This window comes from Rattus norvegicus, chromosome 15, assembly GCF_036323735.1.
Source record: "Rattus norvegicus strain BN/NHsdMcwi chromosome 15, GRCr8, whole genome shotgun sequence".
NCBI classification, from domain to species: domain Eukaryota; kingdom Metazoa; phylum Chordata; class Mammalia; order Rodentia; family Muridae; genus Rattus; species Rattus norvegicus.
This window is the reverse complement of record NC_086033.1, coordinates 41460641-41479311: the sequence shown is the minus strand read 5'-3', so window position 1 is coordinate 41479311 and position 18671 is coordinate 41460641. Positions and strand designations below refer to the sequence as shown.

The following is an 18671-nucleotide window of genomic DNA, read 5'->3' as shown; positions in this document are numbered from 1 at the left end:
CTGTATGTTTTGGACCAGTAGCTTTTTCCACTTTACATTATCTTTGACAGTCGAGTCGATGATTTCTATGGAATCTTCTGCTCCTGAGATTCTCTCTTCTATCTCTTGTATTCTGTTGGTGATGCTTGTATCTACGGCTCCTTGTCTCTTCCTTTGGTTTTCTATATCCAGGGTTGTTTCCATGTGTTCTTTCTTGATTGCTTCTATTTCCATTTTTAATTCCTTCAACTGTTTGATTGTGTTTTCCTGGAATTCTTTCAGGGATTTTTGTGATTCCTCTCTATAGGCTTCTACTTGTTTATTTATGTTTTCCTGCGTTTCTCTAAGGGAGTTCTTCATGTCTTTCTTGAAGTCCTCCAGCATCATGATCAAATATGATTTTGAATCTAGATCTTGCTTTTCTGGTGTGTTTGGACATTCCATGTTTGCTTTGGTGGGAGAATTGGGCTCTGATGATGCCATGTAGTCTTGGTTTCTGTTGCTTGGCTTCCTGCGCTTGCCTCTCGCCATCAGATTATCTCTAGTGTTACTTTGTCCTGCTATTTCTGACAGTGGCTAGACTGTCCTATAAGCCTGTGTTTCAGGAGTGCTGTAGACCTGTTTTCCTGTTTTCTTTCAGCCAGTTATGGGAACAGAGTGTTCTGCTTTCGGGCGTGTAGTTTTTCCTCTCTACAGGTCTTCAGCTGTTCCTGTGGACCTGTGTCCTGAGTTCACCAGGCAGGTTGCTTGGAGCAGAAAAGTTGGTCTTACCTGTGGTCCCGAGGCTCAAGTTTGCTCGTGGGGTGTTGCTTATGAGCTCTCTGCAAGGGCAGCAACCAGGAGGACCTGCGCCGCGCTTTCCGGGAGCCCCCGTGCACCAGGGTCCCAGATGGCATTTGGTGTTTTCCTTTGGAGTCAGAAATGTGGGCAGAGTGTAGTCTCTTCTGGTTTCTCAGGTGTGTCTGCCTCTCTGCAGGTTTACCTCTCCCTCCCACGGGATTTGGGTGCAGAGAACTGTTTATCCGGTCGGTCCCCTCAGGTTCCGGCGGTGTCTCAGGCACAGGGGACCTGCTGCTCCTGTGCCCTTATCTATGGGAACCCAGAGGCTGTATACAGTTTCCTCTTGGGCCAGGGATGTGGGCAGGGGTGGGCAGTGTTGGTGGTCTCTCCCGCTCTTCAGTCTCAGGAGTGCCCACCTGTCCGGGCGGTGAGTTCTCTCTCTCACGGGGTTTGGGAGCAGTGAGCTGCAGGCGGGGATCAGCGAGGTTATTGAACAATTTTCAAAAGTTGGTTCTCTCCTTCCAGCAATGTGGGTTCTTGGGATTAAACTCAGGTCACCAGGCTTGGCAGCAAGCACCTTTTCCTACTGAGCCATCTTGTTGTTCCCAAGGTTATAATTTTAATATAGTTAGGTAAGACCTAGGTGAGTTTGTATATAGAATATTATAGGGCAACATATTACGCTTAGAAAGAAGTAGCAAAGAATTTCTAAAAGTGATTATGCCTGGAGTAAAATCTTTAAGAGTAAGTAGAAAGGAATACTCTAGAAAGTCCAGGAAGGCTTGATCCCAAGAACACACAATAGGTGCAGCTGAACAGAGCCCGAGAGTATGGATTATGAACATGCATTTATTTGTCTCAGAGTATGAGGAACGGATACAGGTAAGGTTGGTGAGGTCGTTACAGCCAGGTGGTATTAAAGGCTATGGTGAAACTTCCATTGATGAAGACGGAATAGGAGTAGAGAGGTTGGTTTCCTGTCTGCGCATGTCTCCTGAGCACTTCCGTGTAGGGATGGTTTTAAGGAGAAGGCTGCTGTTAATGGAGCTAGAGTTTTTGTCCCCCCCGCCCCCCCCCCGGCTGTTTCATCAGCTCTTAGGGCAACATCCCTTGCTGGCTTGCCTTAGGTGGAAGCAGGGCTCCAGCAGGTCGTGTCCCCCATGCAACTGTTATTAAGAACAATAACACTTGAGTTAAGGTGTGCAGGGATCGCTGGCGATGCCAATATTTGGAGAGTGACTGAGTTCCAGAGGATGTGTTACATTGTTTGCCTTAATCCACAGTCTGTCTTCGCTAAAAACAAAAAACCTTCCCTAAAGTACACCCAGGAGTAGCTTAATATCAACCAGGTCTATAGGCTTGGTTTATAAGAGCACCATACAAACTTCTGGTGAGAAATAGGCATTAAGGATTTTTTCTGTTATCTGGTTGCAAAAGGGGGTGTGGGGGGTATGCAATAGCTCTTGGGAGATAGAAACATGGATATTTTTATGCTTTAGAAACAACAAAGCAGAACAAACAAACAAACAAACAAACAAAAACCAGCTGGGTGGTGGCAGCACATGCCTTTAATCTCAGCATTTCGGAAACAGTCTGTAGGATCTTTGAGTTTGAAGCCAGCCTGGTCTAGAGAGTGAGTTCTGGATAGCCAGGGCTACACAGTGAAACCGTATCTCAAAAAACAAAACAAAACAACACCACTAAACAAACAAACAAACAAACAAACAAACACCCCAACAGAGTCTTTATTTACCTCCTCCTCTCTAAAGGGCCCCCTTTTCCCAACGCCCCGATCAGATCACTTGTATGCTGCTGTTCCCCTCTCTATTGTTCCTCATCCCTGTATCCCAGCAGTGGTCCCCAAACTGATAGAGTCCCAAAGCCCGCATCCCTTCCCACGAAGCCCGCATCCCTTCCCACGAAGCCCGCATCCCTTCCCACATCTCTGTAGTGTTACCGTTAATTCCGAGACTTATCTGGTGGCCAGAGTGCATTTCCATCCACATCATGTATCCTTTTAGAGAGAGGAGCGCTCCTCACCAGGTCCAGTAAACTAGTCACAAAGGGCGGTAGAGGGCGGATGACTTGGACCAGGATGTTTTCTCAGTTAACACAGCAGGAGCTTCAACTTCCTTCTAGGTCTCCTTCATGTGAAAGGCAGAGATAAGGCTTCTCCGGTTTGTATCACTCTGGTTCAGAGCCTTTTCATGGTTTTCTCCATGTGAGATCGCAACGATCACCCTAAGCAAATCATGTACAGCGGTAATAAGCTAGGGAAACTAAATGGATATAGAAAAAAAGAAAAAAGAAAAGAAACCTGACATGAGAACCTTATCGAACTTTGGAGAAAACCACTACATTTTGTTAATTATCTCGGATCTTTAAAGTCTTCCTTTGTGGTCTGTCTGTCTGTCTGTCGTTTATCTGTTTACTTATTTGTGGTGGTGGTGGTGTGTCTTGATTGCTTTCTCCTTATGTTTTCCACTTGTCTCAGAAGCTTAATCTTCTGCTTGTGCTTGTGCCTGAATTCATGTGATGTTTTGGTTCCTTGGTTTATTATGTTTGTTGGGTTGCATTGTGTTGGCATCTGCAGATGTGAAGTGGGCCTTATTCTTATCTTTGAACTGAGAGGGCTTCACCACACAAACTGTCCGGCATGGCATGTAGGTGCCCTTGCCCCCTGGATCTCTCACAGAGGCACGCCTGCTGTCGGGGTCAGCAGGTATGCAACTTTGGTGCCTAGATCTGTAGGGCTGTATCTAGAGCCCAGGTCTATAAAAATAGACTTTGAAATGAATCCATGAGGATCAGTTTGGATTCTTGGGTGTACAGAGGACCTGAAGGGTGGGTCTCGGGTACTGGCTTGACACTGGCAAGCCCACGGCCTTCCAATAGAGAAAAGACAATTCAACCACTGATTTTAAAGTTGAAGAATCTAAGCCCAAAGCTTGGAGTAACGGCATAAACCTTTAGTCTCAGATCCTGGTCTACCTTGAGAGTTCCAGGACAGCCAGAGCTACACAGAGAAAGACCACCTTGAAAACACAAAACAATTTTAAAAAGAAAGAAAGAAAGAAGAATCTAAGTGCAAATTTAAAATATCAGGAGTTTGACAAGCTCTAACCCAGTGTTTAACTCCACACACTAGCAGCCATAGTTGTGTAGTCCTACTATGTGTTGTCACTGTGTCACAGAAGGCAGCAACTCTGTACTCCACTCACATTGCTCCACTTTCCTCTGATTTAAAATTAAGTAAGCTGCTAAGTAATTAGGAATGCTGATTCTTATTTCTCAAACATTTCATGAAGTAGAATTGTGTCAGGATTAGTAGTACTTTTGATGGATGACTTAAAAGTTGCTAGTGGTGGGATGTAACTATGAAGACGTGAGTGTCAATGGAGGCTTTTTGAACTTCCTGTGCATAGCTCCCATTGCCCAGTGCATGCCTAAGAACATGCCTGTAGAATTTAGTAGAAAACCATGACTCAGTGTGTTCTCTGGAATTGTGCTGGGTGCTGGTGGTATCACAGGGGAAATCCTGCACTCTTTGAGGGAGTTCTTACTTTCTAAAGAGCTTTGAGCCCAATCAGAATCATGATAGGCCAGTCTTCAATGTGCCAAGACTCAGGAAGACCCGTGTGCACATTGTACTGTTGGCATTGATGATTTGCACGGACTTGGGAAAGCTGTTATTCCAGTAACGATTCAGAGGACTTGCTTTTCAAATGGGGAGAATTCCCGTCCGAGTTTTGAATGTGTAAGAGCAAAAATAACCAGCACCAACAGTACCAAGGACATGTGCTAGACATACAGCTTCATAAACATGCTAGGCATCTATTAAATACGTGCACTCTGAAGATACAACAACATTTACCCTGCATTCCCAGTAGGGCTTAGAAAGAGACTAGGAATGGTATAAATCAGGTTGCTAATTCACAAGCAGCTGGCAGCAAGCAGGTGTTAGGGATCAGATGTTTCTTTCAGAATCAGATCTTGCCTTTATTGGGCTGCTCAGTGGAGCAAGCAGATGTCCTTGTCCCCAAAGGTTCACTAGCCATGTACGTCCTTATATCTAGAAAGCTACACAGAGAGTGACTTTCCTTTGCACCTCAGATGACTCTTTGCTCGCTGGTTTGACTATGGGGAGCCTACAGTTGATCCTTGTGCTCTTTGTCTTGCTCTCCGATGTTCCTCCAGGTAAAATGAATTCCTTTCCTTATGGAATTGGGCTATGAGGTTCTGTAAGACGAAGACGAAGGTGGTGCTGAGAGAAGAGAAGCAGAAGCAGGGAGGGACATGGGCAGAGATGGACAGTGTGGGCTGTTGTTGGGAATGAAGATGCTGGGGACACTGACTGGAGATCGCTTTCTTCTGAGAAGAAACTGGTTCTGAATTTTATTCCTGAGCATCTGTGATGCTTGTGGGTAAGGCTGGGCTGAAATGGCAGAGTGGAGTGATGGGACTCTTAGAGCACAGATAGGAGCTGGGGTGGAAGAAAGCTGAAACTCTCAGAGCTTGCCTCTCACACTCAGCTCTCCGCACTTTCCGTTTATTCAGAAGTCAAGGCGAATGTTATGGTGAGAAGAATCTAAAAACTAGCTAGCTGTCAGTCTGTTTTAAATGACTGTAACAGTGGGAATCCTGTGAGGGCATCAGAATGAATAGCCAGACTTTCTGTGCTCTTACAGAAGCAAATAATGCATATGGAGAAGACTCCACTTAACAACTGAAGCCTGGGCTTTCAAAACACAGTTTGGCTTGTAGGTTTCTGGGGATGTTCAGAACGCTCCTTCCTCCTACCTCAAACCTAATTCACAAGCTGCCACTTAAGGACCAAGTGTGAAACATTTAAAAAGCAGACGCTGGGAAACACGTTGAGATGGTTGCTGCTCTCGTGTGAGGTAGGATCTCTGGATACCGCATAGCGTCTCCTCTCGATTTCTTTGTCCCCAGAGAGGCGCTACAGGGCTAGTGAGCACACAAAAGGCAAGTTTGCTTGCTGGTAGAATTTGATTACACAATATTGATTATTTGCACACATTGATTCTTTCTGCAGATAAAGGTTTAATCCATGCTTCAATGCTGGCAGCTAGCGAGACACCAAGGCTTACCACAGAAGAGTTATACCCAGGGCTACACCCTTTCCCATAACCTCCTCCCCCCACCCACTCTGCCCCTTATTTCCTGGCTTCCAGAGGCACTTAGGTCTCAATGTTGCATGGGTTTTAGGTCCTTCCTACTGTTTCTTACCCATTATCTTACAGGACACCTCTGACTCCCTTGTCATTAAGCTAGGACAGATAATGGTGCACATAACAAAAAGTTATCCTGAAGGTTATTGGAAATACAGGGCTTTAACCAAGGGCTTCTGAATTCTAGGCTATTGATCTTCCTTTCTTCGGACTCAGGTTTTGATAATCAAAAGCTGCTTTGGGAGATGCTTGTTTTTCCTGGTATGGACTCTGTGTATAACTGGAGCTCCTTCCGTGACTGATCTTTCCACGTTGAAAATGGCCGCAAGCTGATTACATTGTGTTGTCAGATGCATATAAATGATCAGCAGATCATGTAATTTTTTGTAATCATGGGAGCTAATGGCTCCTAATATAGTCCTTGGAAAATGAGGTAAAAAAAAGAGGCATATATTTGATTATGTAGAGTTTCAACTTAAAATGTATGAGGTGCCGGAAGTCTAACTTATCCTTGGCCATGTGACACTGGAGGACAATAACTATATATTAACTTTTCCCCCTCTGTTTGCAGTTAGAAGTGGAGTGAACATGTACATAAGACAGATTTACGATACATGCTGGAAACTAAAAGGGCATTGCAGGAATGTATGTGGAAAAAAAGAAATTTTTCACATTTTTTGTGGTACTCAATTTCTGTGCTGTATAGAAAGAAAGGAAATGCCCGTTCTCTTCGTGAAGTAGCTGTGAGTATCCAGGGTTCCTCTGGGAATTCTGAGACAGTCAGAATGGACACTGCACCCTGTGTCCTCTTGATTCCTTTGTCCCCAGAGTGGAGCCACAGGGCTGGTGAACACGCAGCAAGCAAGTTTGCTGCCCTTGTGCCATCCATCCCATTAAAACAATGGCTTCTGCCAGACGGTGTTTCTGTATAGTGTGTTTCTTGGTTTCCTTCCTTTAGGAAATACTTTAAATTCCCTGTCACTAGTATTTTTCTCTTTACCCCGTAAGGAACATTTTCTAAGATGCTTCTAAAGGAAAAGTCCCAAACCCATTTTTAACCTTATATCAGTGGTGTCATCAAGTAGTTACTTCTTTAAGATGCACTTTTGTCCCTGGGAGCTCTGGAGGGTCTTGTTGATTGATATTGTTGTTCTTCCTATGGGGTCGCAAACCTCTTCAGCTCCTTCAGTCCTTCCCCTAACTCCTCCATTGGTGTCCACGTGCTCAGTCTGATGGTTGGCTGCAAGCATCCGTACCCAGGGACTAAACCACCAACCAAAGAGTACACATGGAGGGACCCATGGCTCCAACTCCATATGTAGCAGAGGATGGGCCTTATCTGGCATCAATGGGAGGGGAGGCCCATGGTCCTGTGAAGGCTTGATGCCCCAGTGTAGAGGAATGCTAGGGCAGTAGGTGGGAGTGGGGGTGGGTGGGTGGGGTAGCACCCTCACAGATGCAAGGGAGAGTAGGAGTGGAATAGGGGGTTTGGAGGGAAAACTGGGAAGGGGATAACATTTGAAATGCAAATAAATAAGATAATCAATAAAAAATAAAGACTAAAACTCCTGCAGAGCGCGCGCACGCGCGCGCGCGCACACACACACACACACACACACACACACACACACACACACACACACGTACTTCTGTAGAGCTGCAGATGGAGCCCAGAGACTCACTCATTCTAAGCAAGGTCTCTATGACTAATCTAGATCTCCCCAGCGCAGGCTGGTACTTTTTCAGGTCATACTTTTACTCTGAAATGCATTCCATTGTACCATGTAACTGTACTCACCTCTCCACCATGAGCAGTATCGGGGACATGTCTGTGACTATTCTTGTGTAGTTAAATGATTGCATCAACAGTTTCCAGTTTGGGGCTTTTATAGTGTTGTGATAAACATTTTTTCTTCCTTTTTTTTTTTAAACAGGTCACATTTGGTTTTAGTAGATCCACGTGCCGTTTCGGACCCAGAAATCTCACCTCTGATTTTCAGATTGCTTGCACCAATTTCCATTCTTTATGTTGTTATTAAATATTCTGGATCCTAGCTACTGTTTTCTATCCCTTAACCCCCTCTGGGGTATGCATCCTAATGATACATGGTAACTGAATTTGTATTTCCGCTCTGATTAATAGATGTTTACTAAATGGTCATGTGTCTTTGGTTGTGACTGGGGCAGAGCTGGAGGTTAGAGCACTTGCCTATGTATCCTTATTCACGATGTGCTTGTTCATAATTTGATGTAAAAACTAGTAAAAATAAAGGTCATTTGGAAAATACCTAAATCGAAGTATTGAGTATGTTGCAGTTTATAAGACACAGGGGACTTTCTATTGCCTAGTATATCTACATCGCTTAGACATTGCTGTCGTACTGGGGATGGAGCTCAGTGTGTAGAACGCTTGGGTTCATTTCCCCAGCGATCTCAGGTATGCATCCCCACACTTGGCTTCTGGATTTTCTATTCATTGTGAAAAGTGGACATTGAAATCGTTTTACTAATATTGTACGGTCATCAACTTCTCCTTTCAGATTTGCCAATTTTTTTTGGTATACTTAAATTCTTAGATGCAAGGGATATATATATATATATATATATATATATATATATATATAACATATATATATATGTATATATTTAAAATAAAGGATTATTAGAAAGAACTTGCACTTTTTTCCTGACTCTTCCTGGCTCTCTGGTACTCTCAACACACTATCTGCCTGACTGTTCTGTATGTATATCTCATAATAATTCAACTTTGCATCTTTATATTCTTTTTCTTTTCTATTTTCAGTTTGCCTGATTGTTGGGGATGTCTCCAGCCTGGCTGATCTTGTCTTCTTCTTGACCTTGTCTGATGTTATACTTCCGTGTAGTGTGTAATTATAAAAAACAATCCACATTAAGTCCGACTAAGCATCAGCAAAGGCCGTCTTGGCCGCCCCCATCTTCCCATGGCTAACCGGCTGCCAAACCACCCCTATCTTCCCAAGCCATCCGCCCCACTAATCTCCTAGCCCCTTAAAATGAAAACTCCAGAGGCTTGTAATTTACCAGCCAATTATAACAGTAAATCATCAACCCCCAAAATGTCCACACAAAGAACTCAAAACTCAATTGATAGATACAAGCTGAACACCTAGATTGGACAAATGTGCCCTACATTACTCAATTGTCCATCTGTGAAATCCCCAGTTACTTATGGCTCCTAGGACCATGTGCTTCTGAGTCAACATCCTCTCCCTCAGGTTCCATACTGTCTCTCCCATCTCGGTCCCCCTCCCTCTCCCTCTCCCTCTCCCTCTCCCTCTCCCTCTCCCTCTCCCTCTCCCTCTCCCTCTCCCTCTCCCTCTCCCTCTCTTTGTCCCCCTCTCCCTGTCCCCCTCTCTCTGTCCCCTCTCTAAAACTTTCAGCTCCACCTTCCCTTCTACTGGCCAATCACAGGCTCTAGTCTTATTTGACTAATTAAGATTTCACCTCACCTCACCTCACCTGAGAACAGGCACCCCCTTTGAGGGAGCAGAAAAACAGACCGCAATTCATAATATTTCCTCATTGAAGATTTCAATCCAGTTACTGTATTATTCTGCTATGAAGTTTCTGTTTTTGTGCTGTGTGGTGTTTTATAGTCCCTTCATTGGAGTTCTGTCTGAAAGGGGTCTACTAATGAGATAGGTGCTTTTCTGGCAACCTCATCCAGGCCAGTTAGAACCCTGATCTGAAGGCATTGTCTGGGAATGAGCAGACAAACCTCTTCCAGGTAGAAGGTGGGACTTTGATATCATGTCCATTCTTTCTATGCTGAGCCTGGGGAAGAACCACGGGAAGTGCTTACTTTAATCAGTCTAAAATTGTGCTCATTTCTCAAGGCCCCAGTCTCTGTGCTTCTAAGAGGAACAGTGAACTTTAATTTCCATCACTTACCTGTTAGGGTGAGTGACCATCTTCAATCTGTTTGTATACCAGACTAGACCCATGGGGACTACTCCTTTGTATCAAAGAAAATCGACTTACAATGTTCATCTGTTTAACAGATAAAAATCATGTGATTTGTGAGTTTGGGTGAAATATAAAGATGTTTCTGAGCATCTATCTATATCTGTATTTTTTTTTATCTCCATGGTGGTGAGAATATACATTAAAACATTACATTGCTATATCCTACATAGGTAGAAATCTTTATAATTGATACGAAGTTGAAGTTATAATCTCTTACATTGATACGAAATTTAATTGATACAAATTTAAGTCTCTCATTGGTATGGATTTCTTTATTGATATAAAATAGCGATTAGTATTGTTACTCTCATATAGGCATTGTGCCCATACAACACATTTAAGTATACAAAGCTTAGACCCTGTCCTGACATTACAAATTGACCTTAGATGATTAAGCATATGAGTTACTGGCCAGATGGCAAATTCATGGCTCTGAGTTAAATGTTAACGTGTTTTCAAGATATTTCAATAGTAATGACTGAGAGTAGTCAAGGCTTAACAGTTCAGAAGTACTTTGTGTAGATAGATAGTCTTCAAAGGCATCAGAAGTCCACAGAATATGATGTTTAAGACCATTTCATTATTAAAGATCATTTGACTAGAGACCTGTCTGCTCCTGACAGCACCCCTTCTTGGATTCAAAGAAGAAATTGAGCATCAATGGAGTTGTTCCAGTTGTGGCGAGACAGCTACTAGGCAAGAATTGCCTCAATTCATCTACAGACAAAATACTGTCCAGAAAAAAGACACACTATGCAGAATAGTTGACTGATAATCTCTGCCAAGACAGGGTAATCAGTCCTTCAAAATTCTGTGTTACAAAGGTCTGTCACATGATCCTGGGTCAGAAGGCTGAAGACTGATGCTCCAAAGTTTTGAGGAAGGAGGACTGTCCAGGTTCAGTGGTCTCTATAAATAGGCTAAGCTTTGGAAGCTATGTTTTGTGCTCCTTATACTTTCAGGTAATATTAGTCATTCTCAGATTTCTGATGGTGTCGAAGACTGGTTTTAGTCTCATAGCCAACCCAAGCTGTTTTTTTTTTTTTTTTTTTTTGGTTCTTTTTTTCGGAGCTGGGGACCGAACCCAGGGCCTTGCGCTTCCTAGGCAAGCACTCTACCACTGAGCTAAATCCCCAACCCCCCAACCCAAGCTGTTTAGCATTAAGAAAAATGTTGTAGATTTGAGGTGATGATTTTCAGATGATATACAATCTAAAACCAGGATATAACTCAGGTATAAAATTATAATCAATTTGAACAATTCATTCAGTTATACATAAAAGTAAAAATTGTATATATTTTTTCTTTATTGAGTTCAATAAAGGTTAAAATATTAAAAAATTATGTCTTTCAAAGTTAGGATAGATGTCAGAGTGCTTTATTTCACTGGGTGTTAGGTGTGTCTCATACTTTATACATTACAGAATGGTAATAGTTGTGCTCAATTTATATCTGAGAGAAAAGAGCCTTTTAATTGGACAAAAAGGGGGAAATGTAGATTGCTGTCTGTACATAGGTTAGGAGGTCAAGTGAAATGTAAGGCTAGAGCCTGTGATTGGGCAATAGAAAAAGAAGGTGGAGCTAAACGTTTTAGAGAAGGGACAGAGAGAAAGAGAGAGGGGAGAACGATGGAGAAGAAGATGAACCTTATCTACATGGCTTGAAAGAGTCACAGGTAGCTATGGATAGCATAGGAGAATAGAGTAATGTAGGGTACATCTGTCTCATCTAGGTGTGAGTCTTGTATTTATATCAATTGAATTTTGAGTTCTTTATGTGGGCATTTAGGGAGTTGAGGATTTACTATTATAAATATGGCTGAAAAACTACAAGCCTCTCAAGTCTTCCTTTAACGCAGCTAGGGGTTTAGAGCCTTCGGCCGCCAGTGTCAGCAGGCTAGCCGCAGGGCATGCCAGGGGGAGGATGGCCTGGGAAGATATGAGCAGTTACACAGCAGTGAACCACAGGAAACTGGGGGTGAGGAGACCGCCACTGCCAGGGCATAGCTAACTTTAGTATGGATTGTTTTTCAATAATTACATGCTACAGACTAGGAGTAAGGTTATTAAGAGATGTAAAAAAGAACCTACATATTTATCTTATTTCCCAAACTACACTACTTTGCATTTCTACCAGCAGAGAGAAGAGTGTCAATTGCTCATCATTCTTACCAGTACTTGGTATTTTCAGTTAAAAAAAATTACCCTTACTAGTATATGTAGTGTTAATTCATTGTGACCCTTGTGGGTCCCTAACGATTAAGCATTCTGATAATCTGTTCATGTGTTTATTTGGCAAACTTAAGCCATGTGATTCTAGAGGCTGAGAAGTTTAGGCCCCTTCCATCTGCAAGCTAGGAACTGAGGGAAGTCTAATTCAGACTAAGTTCAAAGGTCTGAGACCAAGGAGCCAATGGTGTGAACCTAAGAGCAAATTCCTGTTGGTGCACACGGGAGGAGCAGTGTGCAGACCCTTCCCCTATGCATCCTCATGGCTGTGCTCTCAACGCCCATGCTTGCTACTGGGATCATCTCTCAAGTCTGACAGGCTGGCTCCAGGACTGTTGACTTTCTAGCTTTACCTGGCTATACTAGGACCTTGGACTATGCAAACAACTGTGCCTCCAAGAATACATATTTTTGGCAGAGAAAAAAATTATATCACGTATTCTCTGTGGAAAACAATTCTTTAAATCTAGGACAAGCTTAATCGATCTTTTTTTTTTTTTAACTTGTTCTATTCTGTCATTCATTCCCTCTTTTATCCCCCTGGTAAATTGTTACCCAGGCTTTAAAGCCTTTCAGAGGAGTTGAAGGAGCTTGCAACCCCATAAGAACAGCAATGCCAACCAACCAGAGCTTCCAGGGACTAAACCACTACCGAAAGTCTATACATGGACTGACCCAGGGCTCCAACTGCATATGTAGCAGAGAATAGCCTTTTTGGGGCACCAGTGGAAGGGGAAGCCCTTGGTCCTGCCAAGGTTGGACCCCCACTGCAGGGGAATATGGGGGGGCAGTAAGTGGGATGTATGGGGGGATACCCATATGGGAGAGGGGATGGGGGCTTATGGACAGGAAACCGGGAAGGGGAATAACATTTGAAATGTAAGTAAAGAAATATATCTAATAAATTAAAAAAAAAAGCCTTTCAGAGACTTGCTATCTTGGCGCTTAGTTTTTCTCTCAAATATTTTTGTTGGGAACTGGGACTCAGTACAAATCTTGTCACATATGCTTTGAATACCCATGCAGGCTCCATCATCTGGTTTCCCCGCCCCCCTTTCATCTTGGATTCCTTAGCACCTAAAGCTCATGTGTCCCAGTCCAAATCGGCAAATGTTCCACAGCCTGTCGTGTCTCATGACTGTCATATCCCACCATGGGCCTTAACTAACTAAAGTCCTGTGTTGCTCCCAAAGCCCCTGGGAGTTAACTCGTGTTTCATTTTCTGCAAGGCCAAGTAACCTTGGAAACCAAACGCTGCCCCTCTCACGTCCAGCTTTCTCATCAACATCATTTGTTCTAACCCCAGCAGCGATAACCAAGTGTTCTGAATGGCTGGCAGGAGGCACTCTTTCACATCAGCTCACACTACCCAGCTTTTGTCCCAAGGAAGGGAAATCCTCAGACTTATTCCACCTGTCACCAGGCCCTGTGATCGCACCGGCCAGGCCGTGAGAGGCTCTCTCACTCCTGTTTAAAAGCCTTCTTCCATTCAAGTAGCTCAGACACAGACTATTTTCCAATTATCATAGTTTCCTATCTTGGCCCATTATCAAGCCCCTTGTACTTATTGACCCATAGATTTCATATCTACATATCTGTGTGGCAGACTCCGTTTGTTAAGGAAGTATGCCACTCTGTTTAGAGAGAGCACCCTCTGTTCTGCTGAGCATCCAAATACAGCAAAAGGTGGAGCAGGGAGAGCTTAAGACTTTTCTTTCTCTGCACCACAGTATGTCATGTGTCTTCTTGGCACCCTGAGATGCTTCCCATGCAGACGACTTGACATTGGTTGCATGTCTCACAACAGAGATATACAACTGCCGCTTCAGTACAAGTCATAGCCTTCAGTACCGGCAGCCAACTTGGGCTTGCCCTCATGACTGCTTTATGTCCAAGCAGATCAGTCTGAGGTACAGCCTTATCCCCATGGCAGGGACCATGCATGTGCTCCTCCTGACTTCATCTTTAGTTTTGTCTGTCCTGTTCAGGCTCTGACTGTGCATTTTCTAGGAATATGAGAGTAGATGTCTGTTGGCCCCCGACAGCGCACCGATGACACAACCAAGAGATGATTCTGTCCAAGATGAATGAGCCAATGAGTTTATTGGAGTTTCTTACAAGGTTAGGGGCAGACCCTCAGGCAGGTGCATCACTGAGAAGCCCATTCCAATATGGGTGCTGTATCCCTGTAGCTCTCTGCAAACCGGACCACTGAAGCATCTCCTGGAATCTTTACTGTATATGTAACCTTGAAGATGGGCTTTGTGAGTCCCATAATTTTCTAAGCTTGTAAGCCTTATGATCTCTCTGTGTTAAAATGGCTAGTGCTACTATTAATGGATGTTTTCTAGAAATGCATTTGGTTTTCAACACAGGGTTTCTCTATGTAGCCCTGGCAGTCCTGGAACTAGCTCTGTAGACCAGGCTGGCCTCAAATTCAGAGATCCATCTGCCTCTGCTTCCTGAGGACTGGGAATAGAGGTGTGCACCATCACTGTCAGGCATGAACTCACTTCTTAGTTCCCATAGTTGTTTTAAATAGATGCCTTGAGCTTGTCTATGTGGCTAATCATACTCTTAGACAAGAGATGTTTCTTTGTATTTGATTTGTGGGATCTTGTTGTAGATTTGGTATAATACTACTTATGTTACCTTTACATGAAATTATATGAAAATCTACATGACTACACACAAGACACTGAGGGATCCTTTCCCTAGTTGATTTTGATTGGTTGCCAGCAGCCAATGGCTGGGCAGGGAGACAGAGGCAGGACTTTGGGATTCCTAGACAAGGAACTGAGGAAGAAGCAGGAGGGGAGAGAGACCTTCATGCCAGAAAAGAAGTAAAGAGCAGGTCTGAGAGGTGCAGAAGAGAGAACATAGCAATCGTGTAAGAGTCTGGGATCGTGACCCAGGAGGGCTAGAGGTCTGGGTCTGGCTCAGTAAAGATGTAAAGATGGGATATAGGTTTCAGTAAGTGATGGGTTGGGATCACTGGAAAGTACATCAGCCATGTAGAGGTTTGGAAGTAGCCCAGCCATTGAGCTGTTCAAGACATCTTAAAACGTAAGTGTGTGTGTGTGTGTGCGTGTGTGTGTGTGTGTGTGTGTGTGTGTGTGTGTGTGTGTTTCATTTGGGAACCCAGAACGTTGAGGATTGTAGCAAGAAATGTGCCACCATTGCTGGGACAATTTGAGTAGAGATTAATCGATAACCTCAACAGGATTTGACTTTTCCTTCTCACCGCACTGACTAGTAACCTGGCCCCCACCCTGGCAGGACACTGAGTTTTGGGAACAGGAATTTTTTTTATGGCTTTACATTTTTTCCTTTTTATTATCTGTACGTGAATGAGTTTATTTTGTCTAAATGTATGTCTGTGATGCTAGAAGAGGCCTGAGATCCCCTGGAACTCAAGTTTCAGATAGTTGCGAGTCACCATGTGAGTTCTGGGCTCTGGAAAAGCAGTCATTACTCTGAACCTCTGAGCCATCTCTGGAGAGACACCCCTTTGCCTTCTGTTTGACTCTTGTGGCAACACGGTCAGTGTTTCACCATTGAGAATAATGTTAGCCATCAGGTTACTTTTTAATCTCATTGACGAAGCTGCCTTCTTCACCGCATTTCTAAGATTCCCTATCCTGACTCACGTATGTACTTATTTCTATTAAACAAAGTTTGTACGTCGCTTACAGGTGGCGCATGCACTATACGCTGACAGGAGCCTCGCCTCGCCCACACCTCATCTGTCACCTACCCGTCTGTAATTTATGTTGAAAAGAACCAGAAAGGATAGATGGCAGAGTAAACTGGAGGGATGACATTTGACATTTAGTTCCTTGAGATGTAAATTATTTGCCGATAAGCACAGTATTTCCACAAAGAATTAGACAGTAGGAAAGATACTTGCTCATACCTATTGCATGCATTACTTTCAAATTTTTATTTTTTTAATTTTATGTGTGTGAAATGAAATCTACACAGAGAAGCCCTGTCTTGAAAAGCTGCATAAAAAAAGAAGTGGGCTCAGTAAGGTTACCAAATAATAAGTCAGCATACAAAACTCAACGGTATTTATTACTTTTTATTTTATTGCATTTATGTTACTTTCACGTGAGTGCCCATAAGCACCGTTGTACGTGTGTGGAGGTCAGAGGACAACGTGTGAGAGTTGGCTTTCTCCTTTTATTCTTTTTAAAGGATTTATTTTGTTTTATTTGTGTGTGTACATATGTGTTTATGTATGTGTATGTATATATGTGTGTGTGTATGTGTGTGTGTGTGTGTGTGTGTGTGTGTGTGTGTGTGTGTGCGCACACGTGGGGCAGCACAGGATCTCCTAGAGCTGCAGTTCCAGGCAGTTGTAAATCATCTGGTGTGAGTGCTGGGAATTGAGCTCAGGTCCATTAAAAGGACAGCAAGAGCTCTTAGCGACAGAGCAAGCCGCCTCTCCAGCCCCTGGTTCTCTCCTTTCACCACGTGAAGAAACAGAAGCTATGCTGTCAGGTGTGGCACAAGCTCCTTACCCACTGAGCAGTCTTCCTGGCTCTATTTATGTCACTTGAGTCTTTCATAATGTGTAGTGACAATTACTAACATTTAATTGTTGCCTCTGTGGTTTCTCTGCCCTGGAAATCATGCTCCCATGGGTCCTTTTGCTTTTGCGTTTTCTGGTTTGTTTGTTTTTGTTTTTGTTCTTTTGTGGGGAGGAAAAGGGAGCTCAAATCTGAAATGTTCTCCAAAACCTTATTTGTTGCAAACGTGGTCTTCAACACAATGGTTTTAGAGGAGCAATTAGATGAGGAGATGGTGAGGGCTTTGACTTCATCAGTGGGTCAGCCCAACACAGGCTCCTGACTTGATAAGCTTTGGGCCCCAGCTGAAGGGAGCCAGATCTGACTGACCACTCACCAAGGACTTCATGCTACCCCGACTTCTTCCTGGAAACACCTCCTTACTCCAAGGTCCGCAGATTGCTATTACACGCTCCCTGCCCCGGTGTCCTACCAGGGGAACAGCAGAAGCAAGGATCTGCATGACTGAGGACTGAAATCTCTCCTGTGTGAGCCAAGATAAACACTTCTTCCTCTAAGGGGCGTCCTCAGGGATGTCGCCATGGCAAGGAAAACTAATAAGTTAATATGAGTATCTTCAATGTCTGAGACCCAGTTTCGAAAAGTAGATTAGAAAGCTGGAAAGGAAAAAATACCCATGAGTTTGCACAGGATGTTGACTTGCTAGAACTCTAAATGGACTAAAAATGAAAGTGCATTAAGTAAGAGTTTACTAGGTTTAGAGTTAGCGAGTAGAGAGCTCTTAAGCTTCCATGACCTACTGACCCAACGTAAAATCAGGCCTGTTATGTAGTTCAAGCAATCTCCAGCCCAACTACTTTTAAACACTAATGCTTAATTGGAAGTCTAGAGCTAAAACGGCCAAAGGTTAGACCACTGTCTTGGTTAAACAGTAAGACTATTGGACAACAGCAACTGAAAGAACATCCTTAGGAACACACCACACCCATGTCCACCCACCAGTCTGCCTAGTGTCTAGTAGTTAGTATAGAAGTCAAATGGCGTTCTATGAAGTGTCTAGAGCCATCTGCCCTTGGGCTACACATTTAAAAGGTGCAATTCAGAAAAGCTGAAGGAGCGAGAGGCATTTGTCAACACTAGGCAAAGGAAACTACTAAAGGTCAGATAGAAATCTACTCTAATGGAGGAGTAGAATTGTCCCAGGAGGCTAAACGTAGTGTCAACACTATGATACTACAAAAAATAAGCTTCCTCACTCTAAAAAGATGTGTGTGTGTGTGTGTGTGTGTGTGTGTGTATGAGTTATTCAGACATCAAAAAGAAATCTAAACGACCAGTAACATTCTGAAAAGTGTTCAGTCTTTTTTTTTAAATTTACTTATTATATATACGTACACTGTAGTTGTCTTCAGACGCACCAGAAGAGGGCTGATATCAGATCTCATTACAGACGGTTATGAGTCATCATGTGATTGCTGGGATTTGAACTCAGGACTTCTGGAAGAGCAGCCAGTTCTCTTAACCACTGAGCCATCTCTCAAGCTCAGTGTTCAGTCTTTTTGTCTGTCGGAAAGATAGAAAATCAAAACTATATTCCAGGAACCGGAGAGACAGTTCATCCGCTACCGGCAGTGCTCTTACCGAGGAACTGAGTTCAACTCTCAGCATTCTCAGTGGCTCACCTTGGTAATTCTGGTTCTATAGGGTCCGGCTCCCTCTTCTGGCTTCCACGGGCTCCTTTATGTACGTGGTGCATATAAGCACTCGCAAGCATAACACACATTCACACACACACACACACACACACACACACACACACACACACACACATACACATTTTTCTTAAAATTATAAAAATGTCTCTAGATTCCATTTCACTTGTGGCTATCATTAAGCAGTCACACAGCAGTGGGGGGTGGAGCCACGGGGGCAAGCCACATCTGAGTGCT

The 18671-nt window shown here is 43.5% G+C and overlaps 1 protein-coding gene across 2 annotated transcripts; it reads left to right on the top strand.

Moving 5' to 3' along the window:
• The first annotated feature begins 4853 nt into the window (after positions 1-4853).
• Positions 4854-8615, top strand: Defb30 (defensin beta 30). Of its 2 annotated transcripts, NM_001037531.2 has the most exons (3): positions 4854-4956; positions 6523-6694; positions 7886-8615. In NM_001037531.2, exons 1-2 carry the CDS (start codon positions 4899-4901, stop codon positions 6690-6692), a joined length of 228 nt encoding a protein of 75 aa, NP_001032620.1. In that variant the 5' UTR covers positions 4854-4898; the 3' UTR covers positions 6693-6694; positions 7886-8615. The 2 variants fall into 2 exon arrangements, with proteins under 2 accessions (NP_001032620.1, NP_001399513.1); NM_001412584.1 differs by lacking the exon at positions 7886-8615 and having other exon boundaries at positions 6523-6867.
• Positions 8616-18671: the final 10056 nt, after the last annotated feature.

Bases quoted from the DNA above. Each gene is read 5' to 3' on its own strand.
- Defb30 (NM_001037531.2), top strand. From the start codon at position 4,899: ATGGGGAGCCTACAGTTGATCCTTGTGCTCTTTGTCTTGCTCTCCGAT. The intron at 4,957-6,522 runs GTAAAATGAATT...CTCTGTTTGCAG, and splicing joins GCTCTCCGATGTTCCTCCAG to TTAGAAGTGGAGTGAACATG.